Source organism: Ovis aries, chromosome 9 (genome assembly GCF_016772045.2).
Source record: "Ovis aries strain OAR_USU_Benz2616 breed Rambouillet chromosome 9, ARS-UI_Ramb_v3.0, whole genome shotgun sequence".
Taxonomy (NCBI): Eukaryota; Metazoa; Chordata; class Mammalia; order Artiodactyla; family Bovidae; genus Ovis; species Ovis aries.
The window spans coordinates 78,938,814-78,960,620 of NC_056062.1; the positions used below are offsets into that span (position 1 = coordinate 78,938,814).

The 21,807-nt window shown below is 43.9% G+C and overlaps 1 protein-coding gene across 4 annotated transcripts in view; it reads left to right on the forward strand.

Moving 5' to 3' along the window:
- Positions 1-17,214, forward strand: part of NIPAL2 (NIPA like domain containing 2) — an 87,703-nt gene extending 70,489 nt beyond the window's left edge. For all 4 annotated transcript variants that reach the window (XM_015097909.3, XM_042254447.2, XM_042254448.2 and 1 more), the window contains exons 7-11: positions 1,252-1,387; positions 3,321-3,409; positions 10,091-10,154; positions 11,281-11,375; positions 13,341-17,214. In XM_015097909.3, coding sequence (XP_014953395.3) covers positions 1,252-1,387; positions 3,321-3,409; positions 10,091-10,154; positions 11,281-11,375; positions 13,341-13,453 — 497 coding nt within the window. In that variant the 3' untranslated portion in view covers positions 13,454-17,214. The remainder of the gene's footprint in view (positions 1-1,251; positions 1,388-3,320; positions 3,410-10,090; positions 10,155-11,280; positions 11,376-13,340) is intronic.
- The last annotated feature ends 4,593 nt before the right edge of the window (positions 17,215-21,807 follow it).

Here is a 21,807-nt window from a genome sequence, read left to right on the forward strand (position 1 = left end):
CATAGAAGAATTGATGCTTTTGAACTGTGGTGTTGGAGAAGACTCTTGAGAGTCCTTTGGACTGCAAGGACATCCAACCAGTCCATCCTAAAGGAGATCAGTCCTGGGTTTTCATTGGAAGGACTGATGCCAAAGCTGAAACTCCAGTACTTTGGCCACCTCATGTGAAGAGTTGACTCATTGGAAAAGACTCTGATGCTGGGAGGGATTGAGGGCAGGTGGAGAAGGGGACGACAGAGGATGAGATGGCTGGATGGCATCACCAACTCGATGGACGTGAGTGTGAGTGAACTCCAGGAGATGGTGATGGACAGGAAGGCCTGGTGTGCTGCGATTCATGGGGTTGCAAAGAGTCGGACACGACTGAGTGACCGAACTGAAGACAAAAAGAGAACACTTTCTTCTTCCTGCAGAAAAACTATGTTTCCAGAAAATGCTTCCTTGCTATCATATTGATTGAACCTCATCAAGTCACTTTTTCTTGATTGATATTTGGAACCTATGGTCTCATAGAGATAGGTTTCTCTTCAACGTGGAAAATAAATGGACATTGCTTATGTAAATCTTAGACTTCTGGTTGACTCTGAGAAATGAATACTCAGCTCTGTGCTGTACTGTGTGTCTTGTCTGTCAAAGAATATTTTTAGTGAAACTTCCAAGCCTTTACTAACAAAAGGGCTCAACAAGCATGGTTGTACAGTAGAATACAATGCAACATTGTAAAGCAATTATCTTCCAATTAAAAAATTAAGAGAAGGTTTAATAAAAGGGCTCACGTGTAGACTTCAGTGCAGCTCTTAATAAAGTCACTGAGTGAGTTGCTTTTCACCTTCCAGTCTTCTCGTCTATTTGGCTTGCAGTCTTTTCAGTATAGTTTCGTGGTTATTTTCCCATTAACGTCACATGGGCAGTCTGCCTTTTCTTATCTCCTCCCTTCATTGTTTTTCTCCTTTCTCTCTACTAGTAATTATAACCTCCGCAGCATCCTTTCAACAGTGAGAGCTGGAAAATAAGCATCTTGCTCCAAAGATAAGAAGCACGTTGATTTAAGGAAATGGAAAGCCCAGCAGAGCTTGAGCAACAAGGCTACTGCTTGGCCTGCGTCTCATTCCTCCCTACACCTCTCATAGCAGTCTTCATTCTTAAAGCATACCAGGAGTATTTACTACTCGACCATATAAATTTAAGATATTTATTTGCAGTTCTCTCTCAATTATGAATTTTATTTGTGTTTTGTGTTTTCTTTTTCAGCCTCGGTGACTGTTATTTCCGTAAAAGCCGTCTCAGGCATGATCACTTTTTCTGTGACGGATAAAATGCAACTAACTTATCCCATCTTCTATATCATGTGTATCATCATGATTGCATCTTGTGTTTTCCAAGTCAAGTAAGTTAGCTCCTGCACACTCACTGATCTTTCAACATTCCTGTGCTTCTCTGAGCAGTAATTCGTATTGGCTTCAGATGATAATTAAAATTAGCTGCAACTGATTTCTAAGGGTGAGGGGTCTAAGCTTATCCTCAGCCAATATGCCTGGCTTTATACTTCACATCCAATAAGTTTTTGCGAAGCATTGCCTCCACATTTTGTGAGTTCTAAAGTGTGGCCCTAATCCAGCTAAGTGCACTTTGATACTTTCCTGATGCTCTTCTGCTTGTAATTAATATCCATCGTACACAGGTTGTCATTAGCAATAAATCAAAGGGGCAGGTCCACATCGAGGATTTCATTCTAAATATGGAAAATGCATGAACCCTTCACCTTCATCTCTTAGCTCATTCTCATTAATTGCCCAGAGATGGACAAAACCAGACGTTTAGCTGGGAGGGAAATCCTTTCTCCAAAACTTTGCATCTTTAGCCAGAATTTTCTTTGCACCCATGGGATTGCAGAATGATTGTTTTATGTTTCTCTTGGGGCCTCACAGTGGCAACATGGAAAATTTCTAATTTCTGCTCTGCTCTTCCCTCACCTCCATCGGCTCCAATTACTTCCTGTCCATTTCACATTGTGATTTTGCCTTCAGCTGCTCGATTATCCTGAGTCTGCCCCCTAAGTTTTTTGTTTACTCTGAAGTGCTATGCAAGCGCACCAGCCGGGAAATCAGAGCCCAAACCTCAAAGAGAGTGGTTCCTGCCTTAAGGTGCTGGAAGTCAAGTCTAATTGTTATGGGTTGACTATGGACCCTGTTACAAGGAGTGTGTTACTGGAGAACTCCAATGTCCTGTCACTGTTTTGTATGTCATAAACAAACTGTTTCTTTCATTTGTTTATAAGATCAAGCGTGTTTCTATTACTTGCGTCTTGCTATTTTGCTTCATCTCCCTTCTTCTGAATTAATCAGTACTGTTATAATAGCTTTCAGAATTGAGTGATTAGCATCCTTAGCTTGAAACTCTTGCTTCATGAATTTAAAAGCCAGATACAATTGAAGGTAAACTACATTCCTGTCTCCTTTGTTTCAGTCCCCACAACCTTCACACTAGAACTCTGTGACCGCAGTAGGACTGTGCAACCGTGGTTCTCAGCCCTGCCTGCCCATTACAATTATATTGCCCAGGAGGTTTGTTTGTACATGTATGTATATACTTACATGCCTGTATACATGCATATGTGTGTACTCCTGCATGCATGTATACACACACACACACCCACAAAGGAGCACTTGGGTTCTACCCACAAATTTTATCTCCCAATTGCTCTAGAATACAACCTAAGCATTAGTGCTGTTTTGAGTGTCCAGGTGATACCAATCTGGTGCACTGCTTTGGAAAAGGTGTAGTCCCTGGCAAGGCCACAGCTTGCCATTGTGGGAGCCTGAACCCTGTTGGCAACCAGAGTGGGAAGCCAAGCTCCCACATGTGCTCTGCAGCTGGAGGGCTGAGCATTGTTTTTGAAACCTTAAACATTCCTTTGCTTCTCCATCTTCTCTCTTGGCACGTGGCATGTCAAGGGATAGCTAGACCATTCCCCAGATATGATATTTAACAGATTCTAGGGTCTATCCTAATGAATCAGCCCCAGTGTGATACCGGTCCAGCAGCTTGAATCGCTTCCAACTCAAACTTCTGTGGCCTCCAAAGATGATTAATTGCTTTTCATTGTTACTGTTGTTGGTTTAAACAGACCGTAAAACCTGACATCTGATCTCATACATCAGATGCATGTAAGCTATGACTGCTGATTGGAAATGCCCTTTCACTGCACTTCCTTTCTCTTTGTAGTCGCAGCTAAAGAACATGCATTTCTCATTGTTATTGTTAACTTATTGTTGAGCATCTCATAAAGACAGAGCTTCAGTACGTGTCTTCTGCTCTAGGCTCCTGAATCAAGCCACAAAACTCTACAACACAGCAATGGTGGTGCCTGTTAACCACATTTTCTTTACCATCAGTGCCATTATCGCAGGTGAGTTTGGGCCTTCTACACTTAGGTGACTCTACCCCTACCACAAGGGTAAATGAAGTCTTGCTCAGAGTAATAAGGAGATCAAAGAATCTTTGGTTAGAGGGGATAAATAGCCCAAATCCTCCTAGCCACCACCCAGTGTCTGACTTTCTTTCACAGCATCTTCTAGGAGAGGTTATCCTACTTGCGTGAATGTTCCCCAGAGCTCTCTGCCCCCCGGAGGCAGCTCAGTCCCAGTGTGAATCACTTGAATTATTTGGAGAGCTCTAATCATTAGAAATATCACCTTGTATTGGGGCTGAAATTAGCCTCCCTGTGAATTCAAGATGCTCCTCTTAGTCCTGCTTTCTGGAGTTTTCTCTGTCAGTCCTTCTGATAATCAGAGCAGCAGAAAGGTCCTCTTGTGTCCTGTCTCTGGGTCAGACATCCCCAGTTCCATGACTCTTCTCTCCCTGGCCCTCACCTCCTGAATCAGAGTGGGGTCCTAAAGTAAATCCAGTGTTGCCCAGAAGGCCAGACAGATGAGAGCAGGAGCTATTGCCTATGCAGTTATGGCCTCTGTTTTTCTACTATTGCACTTCTTTTCTTTCTATGGACAAGAATGTCCATAGAAATGTCTAAATATGTTAGACACAATACTATTACAAAAACATAAGTCCGAAACTTGGTCCAAACAAAAATACAGTAGATTCAGGAATGTCACTCCTAAGTTTGGCACTAGTATGCCCTAGCTCTTTAGCTTATTGGCTGTATTTTCTACCTGGTTGTATTGGGACTTCATTTCCTCATGCAAAATTTATGTATTTTGGAGGTAATGAGGGATTATTTTTACCTAATGGATATGTCCTTTTTATTTCATGGCAAACAGTGTTCCTGCCAATGGGAAAATTTTAAATGTAATTAACTTTTCATTTCCCAAAATTGAACCTTACTTTTAAAGAGAAAGGTTATAAGACATCTGAAGACGTCTAATTTTTTTTTGCATTTTTGACAAAAGAAAGTAACAAAAGACTGTATATTTATGTGCCCTGGAATTATTGATTAAGGAAAAAAGCAAGGCCAAAAACAGTTAGAAGCATGACATACAACATAATAGTTAAAATTACTGTGCTAAAGATGTGTAAAACATATAGTACCCCTGAAAGGAAAGTTTTGTGAGAGGATCAACAGGGCAGAATCTGAATACATAGCACACCGATGAGTACTTAGCACACACTCACACAATCGATGAGTCAAGGAAGCTGGAACTTTCCAGGAGTAATAACAGTTCATCTGATGTTACTAAAGTACGAAATGGAGGTGAAGCTTCTTGACTTACTTCTCCTCTTTGCCTCCGTCAAAAAGTATAGCTTAAAATTAAAATGAGATGCCGTATTTTTGTCTGCTAAATTAGTAAAGCTTTTGTTTCGTTCTTTTTATTACAATAAGCAATGCTGGCACGGCTAAAGTGTTGCAGGCACTCTTGTGGAGTCGGGTACCAGGGTACCACCTTCCTAGAACTGAGTTTCATAGTTTTTGTCAAGAGCCTTAAAAATGTCTCTCCTCTTTGATCCTGCAACTCAAAAACAAAAAACAACCCAATTAAAAAATGGGCAAAGGACTTGAGACATTTCTTCAGAGATGTCCAACTGGCCGACAAGTACATGGAAAAATGCTCAACATCCCTAATCATTAGGGAAGTTCAAATGGAAACCACAAATCACCACACATCCATTAGGATGGCTACTAGCAAAAACAAACCAAAAACATAAAATAGCAAGTGTTGGCAAGCACATGAAGAAATCGGAACCCTTGTACACTGTTAGTGGGAACGTAGCATGGTGCAGCCGCTATGGGAGACTCGGTGGCAGTCCCTCAAAAAATTAAATATGGAATTACCATGTGATCCAACAAGTCTACCGCTGGGTGTATGTCCAAAAGAATCGAAAGCAGGGACTCAAACAGATATTTGTACACCTAGGTTCATAACAGCATTATTCACAGTAGCCAGATGGCAGAAGCAACCTAAATTGACAAATGCATGGATAAAGAAAATGTGGTATATACATACAGAGGAATATTATTTGGCCATCAGAAAGGAAGGGACTTTGATACATGCCACAACGCAGGTGAACCTTAAAAAGGACATTATCTAACTGAAACAAGCCAGTCATGAAATGCCAAATGCTGTATGATTCTACTTATATGAGGTGTCCAGAGCAGTCAAACTTACGGAAATGGAAAGTGGAGTGGTGATTGCCAAGGGCTGGGGGAGGGGGATCTGTTTAATGAGTATAGAGTTTGTTTTATAAGATTAAAAAGTTCTGAAAATTGGCTGCACTCCAGTGTGAATACAGTTGGCCCTCTATATCCACATTTCTGCATCTGTGGATACCACCAATAGTAGATAGACTATATCCCCTCCCCCCCAAATTCCAGAATATTCCAGAAAGCAAAAATTTAATTTGCCAAGTGATAGCAACTATTTGCATAGCATTTATATTGTATCAGGTATTATAAGTGATCTAGAGATGATTTAAAATATTTGTGGAGAATCTGTATAGTTCAGTTCATTCACTCAGTCATGTCCGACTCTTTGTGACCCCATGAATTGCAGCACACCAGGCCTCCCTGTCCATCACCAGCTCCCGGAGTTCACCCAAACCCATGTTCATTGAGTTGGTGATGCCATCCAACCATCTCATCCTCTGTTATCCCCTTCTCCTCCTGCCCTCAATCTTTCCCAGCATCAGGGTCTTTTCAAATGAGTCAGCTCTTCTCATCAGGTGGCCAAAGTATTGGAGATTCAGCTTCAAAATCAGTCCTACCAATGAACACCCAGGACTGATCTCCTTTAGGATGGACTGGTTGGATCTCCTTGCAGTCCAAGGGACTCTCAAGAATCTTCTCCAACACCACAGTTGAAAAGCATCAATTCTTCACAGTGGAAGTGAGAAATAGATTTAAGGGACTAGATCTGACAGACAGAGTGCCTGATGAACTATGGATGGAGGTTCATGACATTGTACAGGAGATAGGAGTCAAGACCATTCCCAAGAAAAAGAAATGCAAAACAGCAAAATGGCTGTTGAGGAGGCCTTACAAATAGCTGTGAAAAGAAGGGAAGCAAAAAGCAAAGGAGAAAAGGAAAGATATACCCATTTGAATGCAGAGTTCCAAAGAATAGCAAGGAGAGATAAGAAAGCCTTCCTCAGTGATCAATACAAAGAAATAGAGGAAACAATAGAATGGGAAAGACTAGAGATCTCTTCAAGATAATTAGAAATACCAAGGGAACATTTCATGCAAAGATGGGCTCAATAAAGGACAGAATTGGTAGGGACCTAACAGAAGCAGAAGATATTAAGAAGAGGTGGCACAAATACACAGAACTGTACAAAAAAGATCTTCATCACCCAGATAATCACGATGGTGTGCTCACTCACCTAAAGCCAGACATCCTGGAATGTGAAGTCAAGTAGGCCTTAGAAAGCTTCACTACAAACAAAGCTAGTGGAGGTGATGGAATTCTAGTTGAGCTATTTCAAATCCTGAAAGATGATGCTGTCAACGTGCTGCACTCAATATGCCAGCAAATTTGGAAAACTCAGCAGTGGCCGCAGGACTGGAAAAGGTCACTTTTCATTCCAATCCCAAAGAAAGGCAATGCCAAAGAATGCTCAAACTACCGCACAATTGCACTCATCTCACATGCTAGTAAAGTAATGCTCAAAATTTCTCCAAGCCAGGCTTCAGCAATACATGAACCGTGAAATTCCAGGTGTTCAAGGTGGTTTTAGAAAAGGCAGAGGAACCAGAGATCAAGTTGCCAGCATCTGCTGGATCATGGAAAAAGCAAGAGAGTTCCAGAAAAACATCTATTTCTGCTTTCTTGACTATGCCAAAGCCTTTGACTGTGTGGATCACAATAAACTGTGGAAAATTCTGAAAGAGATGGGAATACCAGACCATCTGACCTGCCTCCTGAGAAATCTGTATGCAGGTCAGGAAGCAACAGTTAGAACTGGACATGGAACAACAGACTGGTTCCAAATAGGAAAAGGAGTACATCAAGGCTGTATATTGTCACCCTGCTTATTTAACTTATATACAGAGTACATCATGAGAAATGCTGGGCTGGAAGAAGCACACGCTGGAATCAAGATTGCTGGGAGAAATATCAATAACCTCAGATATGCAGATGACACCACCCTTATGGCAGAAAGTGAAGAACTAAAGAGCCTCTTGATGAAAGTAAAAAAGGAGAGTGAAAAAGTTGACTTAAAGCTCAACATTCAGAAAACAAAGATCATGGCATCTGGTCCCATCACTTCATGGCAAATAGATGGGGAAACAGTGGGTGACTTTATTTTTCTGAGCTCCAAAATCACTGCAGATGGTGATTACATGAAATTAAAAGACGCTTACTCCTTGGAAGGAAATTTATGACCAACCTAGATAGCATATTCAAAAGCAGAGCCATTCTTTTGCCAACAAAGTTCCATCTAGTCAAGGCTATGGTTTTTCCAGTGGTCATGTATGAATGTGAGTTGGACTGTGAAGAAAGCTGAGTGCTGAAGAATGGATGCTTTTGAACTGTGGTATTGGAGAATGTATATAAGTTACATGTAAATATTATGCCACTTTATATAAGGGACTTGGGCATTAGTATCCACTAATGATACAGATTTTAGTATCCACTGAGGAGTCCTACAACCAAGTTCTCTGTATACTGAGTGATGACTGTATACTTAACACAACTGAACTGTATGCTCTAAAATGTTTAGGATGGTAAATTTTATGCTATATATGCATGCACGCTTGCATGCTCAGTCATGTCCAACTCTTTGTGACTCCATGGACTCTACCCTCCCAGGCTTCTCTGTCCATGGAATTTTCCAGGGAAGAATACTGGAGTGGGTAGCCATTTCCTTCTCCAAGGGATCTTCCTGACCCAGGGATCGAACCTGCGTCTTTTGTACCTCCTGCATTGGCAGGTGGATTCTTTACCGCTGCATGACCTGGGAAGCCACTATTATTGTGGGTATTATGTGTATTTTACGAAACTTTTTACTCTTGAAGACAGAAATTCCTCTTTAAGCGATGACAACAACAAAAAAAAAATCCTAAAATACCAGGAAGAAACGTGTGCAAAGAAGTTTATTAACATCACAAAAGCAAAAGCGTTTGAAGCAATTTAAAATGTCCTTCGAGAAATGAATATTATGGGGCACCAGCTTAGAATAACAAGAAAACATTCAAATGACTCCAAGGACGTGTGTAATCACAGCGGAAAATGCTTCAGCAACATTATTCACTCAACAAATATTCACCAGAATGGGACATGGCTTGTTCCCGCAGAAAGTGAGGCAACAGACCTCAGACTGGTCTCTGGCACCGGCAACACCTAAGCAGCAGCCGGCACTCACAACTCTCAGTAAATACTTGTCAACAGGATAGCAAGGCTAACACCACACACGCACACACACAGATGTGATTCCAGGTAATAGATAATTACAAGGTAACTTATTTAGGACTTCCCTGGTGGTCTTGTGATTAAGAATCCACCTGGCAATGCAGAGGACACAGGTTCAATCCCTAGTCTGGGAAGATTCCACAGGGCAACGAGGCCCACGTGCTACGACTGCTGAGCCCACATGCTCTACCGCCTGTGCTCACCGACAAGAGCAGCCACCGCAGTGAGAAGCCCGTGCACCACAACCTGAGAAAGCCCACACGCAACCATAAATACATAAAATTTAAAACAAACATAAAAGGTAACTTATTTAGTAAAAAAAAAAAAAAAAAAAGTCTGTGAAGGCTTTGATTCCCAAAAGGGAATCATTGATACTAAGAAGGAAAGAAGGAGGGCTCTCTGGAATAAAGGACAGATGCACATTGCCCTTCACCCGAAAGGAAAGACCAGCAGAGGGAGATGGGAGAGGGGTTGGCAGTGAGAAATGGAGCTCGGACAGCACGTTAGCATGCTCCAGTGCACACATCAGCCTGTGACCAGACCCGCAGACTGCAGGGTTAGGCCCAGGCCGACAGCGTGGGGAGCAGCTGGCCTGAAGTGCCAGTGCTATGTGAAAGGCCCAGCGTCCACCCAGACGCTCAGGCCAGGCTTGCTGACCCCTGGCTTAAACAACTGGGGGTGGGAAATGTCGCTCTGCTTGCACGTTCCAGTGGTACAAATCTTGCACTGGACAAAAAAGTTTCTGTTGGCCAAAGCTATGTTACTTGTGCTGATTTTATTATAATGATACATACATTATGTAAAGTCTACAAATCTGTGTTCTTTGGAATCATTGAAAGCATTAGTATCGCATGCAAATATTTTTTAAACTAAGCTACTGAATGTGCCTTTTTAGGGCTTCTCTGGTAGCTCAGTGGTAAAGAACCCACCTGCCAAGGCAGGAGATGTGGGTTTGATCCCTGGATGAGTAAAGTCCCCTGGAGAAGGAAATGGCAACCCACTCCAGTATTCTTGCCTGGGAGAATTCTATGGACAGAGAAGCCTGGCGGGCTACAGCCCATGGGGTCGCAAAGAGTAGGACATGACTTAGCAACTAACCAGCGACTGGATGTGCATTTTAAGGGTAACTATTTACTTCGAAAAAAGTAATGCAGTAATTTGAAAATCAATATGTAGCTATTGTAAATATTCTTACCCTAAAATTAATTTTATCTTTACTATTGTAGGTATCATATTTTATCAGGAGTTTCTTGGTGCAGCTTTTCTCACTATATTTATATATCTTTTTGGGTGAGTAAATGTCTCAGAGGTAAGGTATGTGAAATACTATTACTTTTATGTGAGACTTTTGGCATTGGACCTGAGGCATGGAAAATTGGAAAATAATATAAGAAACATCAGTTTCCCGAGCTCTTAAAAGAAGCATATTTTTCAACTTAACACCCTACCCAGAGCTCAGTGTCTTTGTGATTTAAATATCTGTGTGAGGGATCTGAAACACTGGAGATTTTCAGTTCCAGCCAAAATCAAGGTAAATCAAAGGCCCTTCTAGCTACTCCACCTTTTTATGCTCAATCAGACCTATCCCAGCCTTAGGAACCCTTAGGTTAGATCTCAGTTGGGAACCACAGATGCCTCTAGAATCACCTAGGATGCAAGGCCAAGACTGGGGCAGATCTCTGCCTTGAGACCTACTAACATCAGATTGGTGCCATCCCTCTCCTGGGTCTAGGTGCCCAGCTTTAACTCTGCCTCGGAATTTGCTGGACAATTACTTCTGGTGTTCCGGCAGACGGAGAGTAGAACCTTGACAGAATGTCACCGATGTATTGATTTTTCCGTTGGCTCCCACCTGGAACTCTCTGAATGCTTAGTTGCTTCTTGATGTGGTATTCTGCATGACCATTGTTATGCAAACTTGAGCCCAGACTATTTTCAACATAGAAAGCTATCTATCTTGAAAATTCATTTTTGTGAGATTTTTGGGCGAAGCTAAACTTCTGGGGTCTGGAAGCTATGATTATGCTTATGGCCAAGGACAACGAAATTTCTTAGAAAATTAAAGAATAAATTATTTTTTTGCTTGTGTTGCATGCCAGTAATGGGTCTGAGCATGCATGGATAGAAAATGAGACTTAGTGTCTACCCAAAGGGTTTAGAGCCTGAATTAACCTCCAGATGGTAAAAACCTGGGGCAGAGACTTACTGGAAGCAGCCCAGGTCTTGGTTCTGGGGACAAATATTATTGGCTGCAGCAATTAAGACAATTTCTAGGCAGCTTACCATGAGAAACAGAAAGAACAAAACCAGTGGAATGTATGTCATCATGTAGAAGGTGGAGTTCAGTTACTTAATCCCATGCGTTCAGTTATTTAATACAGTGACCTTGTGTTCTTTATTAACATTATTCTTACAGGTGTTTTCTGTCATTCCTTGGTGTGGTTTTGGTCACAAGAAATAGAGAAAAGGAACACCTGCCACAGTCTTACATTGATTTTGGAAATGTTCCTGGTAAGATGTATATTCCTTAATTTATAATAGATATTTTTTGGTATGATTTCTGGAGTTAAATTAATATAAAATATAATTCTTACCCTCAGAAAATGTACATTTAATGATGAAAGCAGAGGTGATAGTTTAACTGTAAATGTTAATAATCATTTGATTATCAGTTTTGCACAAAACACTGGGGATAGAAAAGAACTGACCCTGTTTTCTTGATTTGGGTGGTAGTGAGAATTTCTGTTTTAGATTTCCTGGAGAAGGAAATGGTCACCCACTCCAGTATTCTTGCCTAGAGAATCCCACGGACAGAGAAGCCTGGTAGGCTACAGTCCACGGGGTCGCAAAGAGTCGGACACGACTGAGCGACTTCACTTTCACTTTCACTTTCAAATTGGAAAAGGGTAGGGAAAGGAGTGGGAATGGCAGGCATAGACCCTTGTTGCTTGGAGAACCTTTGAGGGGGATTCTACACCTAAGAGCAGAAGCTTAGGAACATCATTCCTTGGGAAGCGTGAATTGGCCCTTGCACTGGGCCCAAGAGTGACGTTCTTCTTGGTCACCTGAACATGAAGAGCTTCTTCCCCTGTTCCTCCCCTCATTCATCCAGAGGGGTTTAACGTGCATCGTCATCCCAGCTCTCTACTCCCACTGAGAATACCACTCCCGTGACGCAGACTTGGGGCTTCCCTGGTGTCTCGGGTGGTAACGAATCTGCCTGCAATGCAGGAGACCCAGGCTCGATCTCTGGGTTGGGAAGATCCCCTGGAGATGAGGAAGGCTACCTACTCTGTGTGAAGGGGGAGTGTTCCCTGGTAGCTCATGTGGTAAAGAATCCACCTTCAATGCAGGAGACCCCAGTTTGATTCCTGGGTCAGGAAGATCGCCTGGAGGAAGAGGGATAGGCTGCCTACTCCAGTATTCTTGGGCTTCCCTGGTATCTCAGATGGTAAAGAATCCAGCTGCAATGCAGGAAACCTGGGTTCAATCCCTGGGTCGGGAGGTCCCCTGGAGGAGGGCATAGCAATCCACTCCAGTATTCTTGCCTGGAGACTCGCATGGACAGAGAAGCCTGGTGGGCTACAGTCCATAGGGTCACAAAGAGTTAGATAAAACTGAGCGACTAACACTTTCAGATTCATGTAGACCCAACAGAAGTGATATCCAGAACAAAGGAAACAGGTTTCTGTGTCCTCACTTCCTTCCTTGCTCACCACCCCCAACAATCTCTGGCTTTGCTAGGGGTTTGGGGTGACCTATAGGCTTCTAGACGAGGAGTAGTTATGTTCTCACAGCTTCCTCCACCATGCAGTTAGGACCAAGTCTTTGAAGCAAAAAACCATTAAAACCTTGTGCCTATGACTGAGAAAATATGGTCCATGAGTTCTGTGTTCTCTTTCCCATTTGAACCATCTTATCAGCTAAGAACACTCAGCGCAAGAATCGGCATGCGTGGCAAGGATGTGCCTTAGAGAGGCCTTCTAAGGTCAGGGGTTCTTTGGTAGGAAGTGAAGTTTACTTCCTTTTAACTCTTTCATTTCACACAGTTCTATATGTAGAATCAGTAAGAGCTTTAGAAGCCATTCTGAAAGTCTGTTTTCCTCTGTTGTTAGATGCGTTAGACTAAACATGGACCAGGAGACAGAATGGGGAGAGAGGTTTGGAGATGCGTACACGCTTCATGTTAGTCTCCTGACTGATCCAGCCTGATTTCTGTCCCCAGCACGGTCACGGGGACAGCACGTGCTCCCTGGGTGGGAAGACAGTTTGCTCATGCGGACAGCCACGATCTTACATCAGGGGCACGGAGCTCTGTGGGCCTTTCTTCCCTGACGTTTCTCTCTTCTATTTATACGGCGACTACATTGTCCTTTTTAAAAAAGGAATAAAATGTGGCCTAGATAGAGGAGAAATTATTAAGACTTATTATTCTACAAGAGCTCAAAAGATTCTTTGTGATTATTATCTCCACAGGGAAACAAATATTGGATAAAATACAACCAGATTCAAGCAGCTTATCCTATGGAACTCTGCCTGATGGAAGTGACTCCATAAAGAGCCCGAGTAAAGAGAAGAAAGGGGTCTGAGATGCCGAGAGGGATGGCTGCGGGCCTGTTATTCAATACCACCTTTTAAAAAATTGCACATGTTTAATTTATGTCAGCAGTTAGTTTATGCTGACATGTGCTCACCTTCGTTTCAGTCCCTGACCCCAACTCCATGTCTATGGATGATCAGGGCCTTCCTAAGCTTTGACAGTCTAAGGTTTTCATGGAATGTAATTTGAAGTGTTCCCCACACCCTGGACCTCTCTCCCTGGTGATCATCTAACTGACTAGATCTTAATTAGAGCCTGGCTGCCCAGGCAGGAATGTCACACAGAAATGTGCCTTCACGATTTGGCTGCAGAACGCGTAGGTTGCTTTTCCCATACAGCTTGCAAGGTCAGTTGCTTTACTTTAAAGAGACGCTTTAGTCCCACAACCTCCTCCCTAAACCAAAGATTTGAAAGCATTCATTTTTGTTTAGACATCTTTTAGGAACCTTCCCATAAAGATTTCACCTTTCTGTTCCCAGATGAGAGTGGTGAATCATCTTTTCTGAAAACTAGCCCTATCGTATTTATCCTTTGAACAGTAAAGTTCTTTTTTTTTTTTTTTTTCATAATTAAGCATCTGTGTTTTGACTACACTTAGGTCACTCTTTCATTTTCATGTTTCCTTTTTTTTATTGGAGTATAACTGCTATACAGTGATGTGTTAGCTTCTGCCGTACAATGAAGTGAATCAGCTATAAAAGTGGAAGTCCCTCAGCCGTGTCCAACTCTCTGTGACTCCATGGACTATACAGTCCATGAAATTCTCCAGGCCAGAATACTGGAGTGGGTAGCCATTCCCTTCTCCAGGGAATCTTCCCAACCCGGGAATCGAACCGGGGTCTCCTGCATTGCAGGCGGATTCTTTACCAACTATATGTATACATATATCCCCTCCCTCCTGAGTCTCACTCCTACCCTGCCATCCCACCCCTCTGGGTCATCGCGGAGCACCAAGCTGAGCTTCCTGTGCTTTACAGCATGTTTGCACCAGCTGTCTATTTTATGTCTATGTTGGTCCTAACCTCCCAGTTCAGCCCACTTTTCTCTTCCCCTCCATCCTGCCCCAGGTCCACATGTCTGTTCTTTACATCTGCATCTTTCCTATCCTGGAAATAGTTTCGTCTGTACCATTTTCTAGATTCCACATATATGCGTTAATGCACTATACTTCTTTTCCTTTTCCTGACTTACTTCACTCTGTATGACAGATTCAAGATCCAGTTTATACCCCATTTGATGATGGGGTATACCAAAACCGGAAGACCTTGGCTGGTGAACTTTTTAAGCTTAAGAAAGGAAAAACTTAAGAATTAGTACCAAAAAATGAATCAGTATCAATTTTTTTTAAGTAAGAGTGTAGAGCAGTGATGTTTTCTTCAGCGTATGATCCTATTATACTTGAAACTGAAGAGAAACTTCATATCCTATGCCTTTATTTGTTTAGATCTTATAATTCATCAAGTGGGTTTTTAATGTTTTTAACTTTCAACGTTGTCTCAAAAATCAGATTTAAATTTTTTGTGATATTTTCACGAACACTCCATCTTTTCCTCAAGTCATTACTTCAAGTTTTAGAATAAAATCCTTCTAGGTAAAAGAACTGTTATCATTAGAGAACTGAATTTCAGCCATTTTCAATCCGCAGACATAGCACACAGCCAGGTGGTCCAGCCTGAGTCTCGTCCAGGTTCTCCTATACCCTGAATGGCTCTTCTGCTGCCGTAGACACAGGTCTACTAAGACACATTTGCAGGTAGAGTCCGTAATTGTATCTGTGATTATTTATGATCTCCGAATATTGAAATGAGGCAAAAAGAGCTAGCCTTCATTGTCAGCAACATCAAATAATAAGCCCCATCCTTAATGATACTTCAAAACCTTCAGATCACATGCCAGGCCAATACTGGTCCAGCCAGTTGTCTTGCATTTGTTTGGTTGTTTAACTCAGGGCTATTGAAACTGTAGTCTCAGCTGCTTTAGGTCTTTAATCTTTGTTCTTTGTCACAACCTACACTCCTGACCAGACCAACCAAACCTGGCCACAAAGGTGAGATTCAAATCTATCACTGAAGTATGAATAATAACCTAGAGCCCATGTCTGGCTTCTGAACTCCTGGTGACAATTCCTGCCGTTGTAGAAAGTGTCCCATTAATTCAAATAACATAGTCATATAATTTATGGCATGCTTCATTGAATTGGTCCAGCATGTCAGCATTGGAAGGCTCAGCTAAGAAATGTGTCTGGTGTCTTAAACTACAGCTTTCTGGTGACTCTTACGACTGGTTTCAAAGATTTGGAAAATAATTAGACAGAAGAGTTTGACTTGAAGTGGGACTGTATTTATAGCTACAGCACGTGGTTTGCACATTGTAGAATTTTGCACAGAGACAAGCATTAATGCCAATACTTAGTGGTCGCCAACATTTGTATCTTTTAAAAGTTGTAAGAAATGACATTGACTTATGCACAGTTGGGCAACCCAGAAATGCTTTAGAAGTTTAGGTAACATATAAAATATAGTTAGGTAACGTATAAAATATAGTCAGACTTAATTTTACTTTCCATATTGCTTCTCCAAAGTTAGGTGAATAGGAGTTTTACTTGTACCAGCTTGTAAAGATTTTTTTAATTACGCACTGCGTGACAATAACCAGAGCCAGTCCAGTCCTTCTCTTGGCATTGCGAGTTGGGGACCTTTAGCCAACACTTGGCTCAACTGACTGTCTAGACCAGGGGTCTGTGAACTCCTCCTGTAGCAACACAGAAAGTAAATATTTGGGAGTTTTGTTGGCTATACGGTGTCCGTTACAACCACTGAGCTCTCTCATTGTAGCACAGAAACAGCCATAGACAAGACATAAACAAATGAGCATGGCTGGTGTCAGTAAAACTTTATCGACAAAAGCAGGTGGCTAGTTCATGCACTATTGTTTTCCAACCCTCAGTCTAGACTGCTCTGCCCTTGCTGTGCAGCTTCTTTCCTACTCCTTGAGCATTCAAGACTTTGAAAAACAAATTGGGTACAATGGGAGTGTTAGCCGTGTGTTGATATTTACATTAGGATCTTGTTTCCTGTGTAAGATACAAACAGAAGCAATGAATTCATCACTGGTGCCCGAGTTTTTCTCTCTCGAAGGCAGTGGTTCTTTTGTGAGCACCACTAACTGCCCTGGAGGAAGCGCTCCAGTCCCATACTCCAAGTGGATAATTGCTTCATAAACGAGTAGCAGTCACCTCTCATGTAGTGGATTAAAGCAGAGATCCTTACCATCTGATTGTTTTCAGTTTAAATGTTTGCTTGTCCTGGGACAATACTACTTTCGTCACCAGAGTCACTTGAAATAATAAAAAACTGTCTCAAGCAGTGACTTGAGAATGTAGTTTTCAATCCCTCAACCCATCCCCACAAGCTCCTGGAGATTCTGTTTTGTGGCAGAGAAAGAAAGGAAAAAGACAGATTTCATAGACTGATGTCATTTCAGGACTATTGAATGAGTGATGGTGATATGTACGTCTGGCTCCAGAAGAAGCAGGTGCAATGGTGGACATGGCTCAGATGGATAGAACCATTGAGCCAAATTCCTGAAGCCAAGAACCCTCTTTACACTCCCTGTTTCAAAGCACACAGATCATCCAGGGGTGGTGACTATACAGGCTCGCCCACACCGAAGGCTGCCTCCTACTTGCCAATTTAATAGTGATATTATGGATGTGAATACAACCAGTTATTAAAATGAAACTTTCCAACACCCTTCCAGACTGCTTGATTTAAATTCCAGGGCTGGTTATAGAGCCGTCCTTGAACTGGGCAATAGCAAGCCAAATACACATGTCTGGCACCAACCAATGTGAGTGCTTTAGGGAGGCTGCTAGATAAACACCACACAGTTCGAACTTTTAGAACAAGATCTCAGAATTGAACCCAAGATGACTATGTTGGGAAATTTAGAAGCTGCTTCTAATTGTTACTCTCATCAACAGTCTGGCTCCTATTATGGCCATCTTGAAGTTAAAAAATAAAATAGAATTCCACATATATGCGGTTTCCATGCAAATACAGACCAGTCTTGAACTATTAAATGTGGTGTTTTAGTAATTGTGGTAAATACAGGGTAGAGCCTTCCACCCAGGAATTCTTGACTCTGTCCCCTTTCTCACCAGCCTCAGGGTACCACACAACATGCTGTCCCATGCCAGCAGATCAAGTCAGTTACAGGAGCTGTGGCCCAAAGAAACTTTTTTTTTCCCTAGAAGAGAAGGAAACTCAGCCTTCCACGCTGGTCCTTATTGAGTTAATGAGGACCAACCACAGTGTAAAAAGAGGAATATCAATCCCAATATCAAATAAATGTGATGCTTCGGGGGTGTGGGGGGCACGCAGCCGGGGCAGATGCCGCCAAGAGTTTCACAGGGTTCCAGGCAAGATGCAAGATAGACTCTGAGTTCCAGGAAAGAATCTGCTTCCCAGGGAGCTGGCAAGCGTGTGTGACGAGGCAGGAGCCCATCCGTCCCTGACCGACTGGCACGCATGGACCCACGCCACTTCGCACGTTTGAGCCGCCTCTCTGCAGACACGAGCTAATCCTCCCAGGGTGCAAGCTTCCCTCTCTGGGAGCCTCTTCCCTCAAGGCTCTAATTTGAAAACCAGCCTCAGCGGTTTTCTGAGGCTTTGGGCTCTACTCCCGCTGTCCAGAGCACCTCACCTATATCTGCTAAACACTGAACATGAACAAGGAAATGAATCAGTTCAAGAAGTCTTGATCCAGGCCCTCGGAGCTGGACTTGTCTGCCTGGTGATAGATGCTAACCCAAATTACATGCCTCAGACAGCAAACCCGCATTAATGTACTCACACATAATTGATCACATGCTCCTTCCAGTGTAATGTGTTTAAAGTTATTAGAAACATAAAAACGAATTAGATATGAAGACTTGGGGAGCTTAGGTCTGAGAACAAACAGCCCCCATCTCTGGAGCCCTTACTGTATGAGTCTTTGACTTTGGCCCTTCATTTAGTCCTTATCCTCTCTCTCTCAGGGAGGTCACTATCCCTAGTTTACAGATTAAAAGACCAGGGCGAGAGGCAGGGCAGGGGCAAGGGTAAGACAAGAAAGACACCTGGGGCACAACATGTAAGGAGGCGTATGGAAATCTGCCTCCCAGGATAGAGGGCCGACTCTGCACCCGCAGGCCTGCAGATGAAGGCCCCCTTCAGCCGTGTGCGCTAGGGGCCTCTCTGTGTCCTGGCCCTGGCTAGAGGACGTTAAACGACTTGACGAGCCATTCAGCTGGCAGGTGGCCCAGCTGGGATCTGAACCCAGGACAACTCTGCAACCCACACTCTTACCACTAGTACCAAAGTATCTAAATTGCATGGTAGAATGTCAAAGGGTCTTTGAGGTTCTTGAATAAAGGGCTTTGGAACCCAAAAGTGAAAAGGGTCACTTATGGCCAGGCGACAGTCTTCGAGGGAACGGGGGACTGTGGTAGATTAAAGGATGCCCCACACCCTAAAAGAGATATGTCCTCCTCCTAACTCCTAGAACCTATGAATAGGACCTTATTTGGAAGAAGGGGCCTTTGCAGATGGAATTAAATTAATCATGAGATGCTATCATTCTGGATTTCCTGGATAGTCCCTAAATCTAATGACATAGATCCTCATAAGAAACAGAAAAGACACAAACACACGGAACAGGATGCCACTTGGAGACGGAGACAGAGAAATGCACAGAGCCTCCAAAAGTCTGAAGTGTCGAGGAAGGGCTCTCCCCTGAAGCCTTTGGAGGGAGCACAGCCCTGCTGACACCTTGACTTCAGCTCAGGCCTCCGGAACCGCTGGAGAAGAAAGTTCTGTCATTTTAAGCCGCCAAATTCACGGCAGTTTGTTGCAGCAGCCATAGGAAGGGAACATAGGCATTGAACTAGCTTTTGAGGCACAGGCAGAAAGTGGACATTACAAGAAGCCCTATAAAAGAAGCTGATTAACTCACGGCAAGCTTGGGAAACGTCTGGAACGTGGCTCATGTGAAGAGGAAGATGGCTCCACAGGACTCGAAAGGCAGCTAAGAGAGCCTCTGGTGGCCAGCTCTGACAGAGACTTGAGAATCTGCACTCGATTTGGGAGATACCCGATGTCGTTAGCCTTCATTCCGGGAGGTGTGGGCTGGACCTGCAGACGTCATTGGTGTCTCTTCAAAAACTCACCTGTCAGAATTTAAGGACATCTTCCCTGTATCTTTCTTAGTCACTTGTGAGCAATATCAGATGGTATAATTGTGGTACACCAGGTCTTATTCCCTTGTGGCTCAGCTGGTAAAGAATCCGCCTGCAATACGGGAGACCTGGGTTCGATCCCTGGGTTGGGAAGATCCCCTGGAGAAGGGAAAGGCTGCCCACTCCAGTATTCTGGCCTGGAGGATTCCATGGACTATATAGTCCATGGAGTTGCAAAGAGCTGGACACGACTGAGTGACTTTCACTGAGTCACTCACTCACTCACTTAGGTCTTATGAGACATGACCAAGTGAAGCAGGGCTGTAGGCTGGACAGTGACCACTGAGAGGGCCTGGGGGCAAAGAAAGCTGTACCCAGAGGAGGGTGAACTGGGCCAACCAGAGCCAGGCACTCCAGAAGCTGAACTGGAAGTCCTGGAGAGAGGTGAGGAGTCAGGAGTGGGAGCTGAAGCTGGAAGGCTTCCTAGAGTATGGCAGAAACCAACACAATACCATAAAGCAATTATCCTTCAATGAAAAATAAATACATTTAAAAAAAAGACTTTCTCGAAAGATATAAAGGTAAAAAGACAGCTAAGGGCCATGAGCAAGCCATGCTTGTTACCAATTAAAATTATAGCAGAGAAGGGATCATCAGAGTAAAAGAGCTAAGAGCCAAATCTGTTAGCAGAGGAAGGGCAGTCAAGCGGGTCTGACAAGCGAAGCAAAGACTTAGAGGCTGAGAGGCCGACCAGGAGAGGCCCAGACCTGTGTTGGGAAGGCCCAGGTATGTGAGGCTCACCACCTGTGCTCATGGGCACACTTACAACACCAGCCAAGCCCTTCACAGCTGGCTGCAGAGAACACGTGTGCCGGCTGCTCCCGGAGCCTGACTTCCCCGGGGCTCGCTGGGTTTCCTTCTGGACGTGCATTGGATGCTGCTGCAGCACAGAAAGAGAAAAGGTGAGCCCACTGGAGAAACACTTCATTAAAAGCAAGAGAACATTCTTTCAAGTATTCAAATGATAATGCTGACCTGTTCGCCGGGAGTCCATAGCAGGCAGGGTGCAGTCTTCAAACCAGAGGCGGAAGAAGGTGGGCCCAAGAAAACGACCAGGCTTGATGACATCTTCAGTTCAGTTCAGTCGCTCAGTTGTGTCCGACTCTTTGTGACCCCATGAACCGCAGCACGCCAGGCCTCCCGATTCATCACCAACTCCTGGAATTTGCTCAAACTCATGTCCATCACATCGGTGATGCCAAAAACCATCTCATCCTCTGTCGTCCCCTTCTCCTCCTGCCTTCAATCTTTCCCAGCATCAGGGTCCTTTCCAATGAGTCAGTTCTTCGCATCAGGTGGCCAAAGTATTGGAGTTTCAGCTTCAACATCAGTCCTTCCAATGAATATTCAGGACTGATTTCCTTTAGGATGGACTGGTTGGATCTCCTTGCAGTCCGAAGGACTCTCAAGAGTCTTCTCCATCATAACCTTGTTCTTTTCTCAAATGTGTAGTAATCCTGAAAGATGGTGACCGAGGGATGGCCAAGGCATCTACTGAGTGAGAGAGGGGAAGATGAAAAGAGGTGCTGAGGGGAGACGTAGGTGGAGGCTTCTCAATGTAGAGAGAAGTCACACAGACAGGAAAAAAGCTGAGGCGCTCGACCACAAAAGAGCCCTGTAACTATCTCATTCCTCGACCCTGTCACCAGGGCAGGCGGATCTGAGCCGGTGAGCCTTAGGGCAAAACTGGCCACACATCACACACACCCCAGCCCACCCCAGCCCAGCCTCTGGCCGCATCCTTAGGCCAAGTTTGCGGCCTCCAGGAAGGCTTGGGATTCCTTACAGACCAGGCAGCCACAGGCATCCTTTCCCCACGGCGCCTCCCACCTCGTCCCCCGCTCAGTTGACTGGTGTGGGACCAGGAGCGGTGCTGACCCCCCGTCAGCGGCTGACCGACGGGAAGCAGGCGGCCGCAGAGCACCGACGTCTGCCCCCCTCAGTCTCCTCTAAAGCAAGCCACCTGCTTCCCGCCCGCCCGGCCGGCCAAGGTCTCCCCACACAGGAGAACCGGCTCCAAAACCACCGCGGAGGAACCACAGCCTTGGCACTGCCTCCCCGTCTAT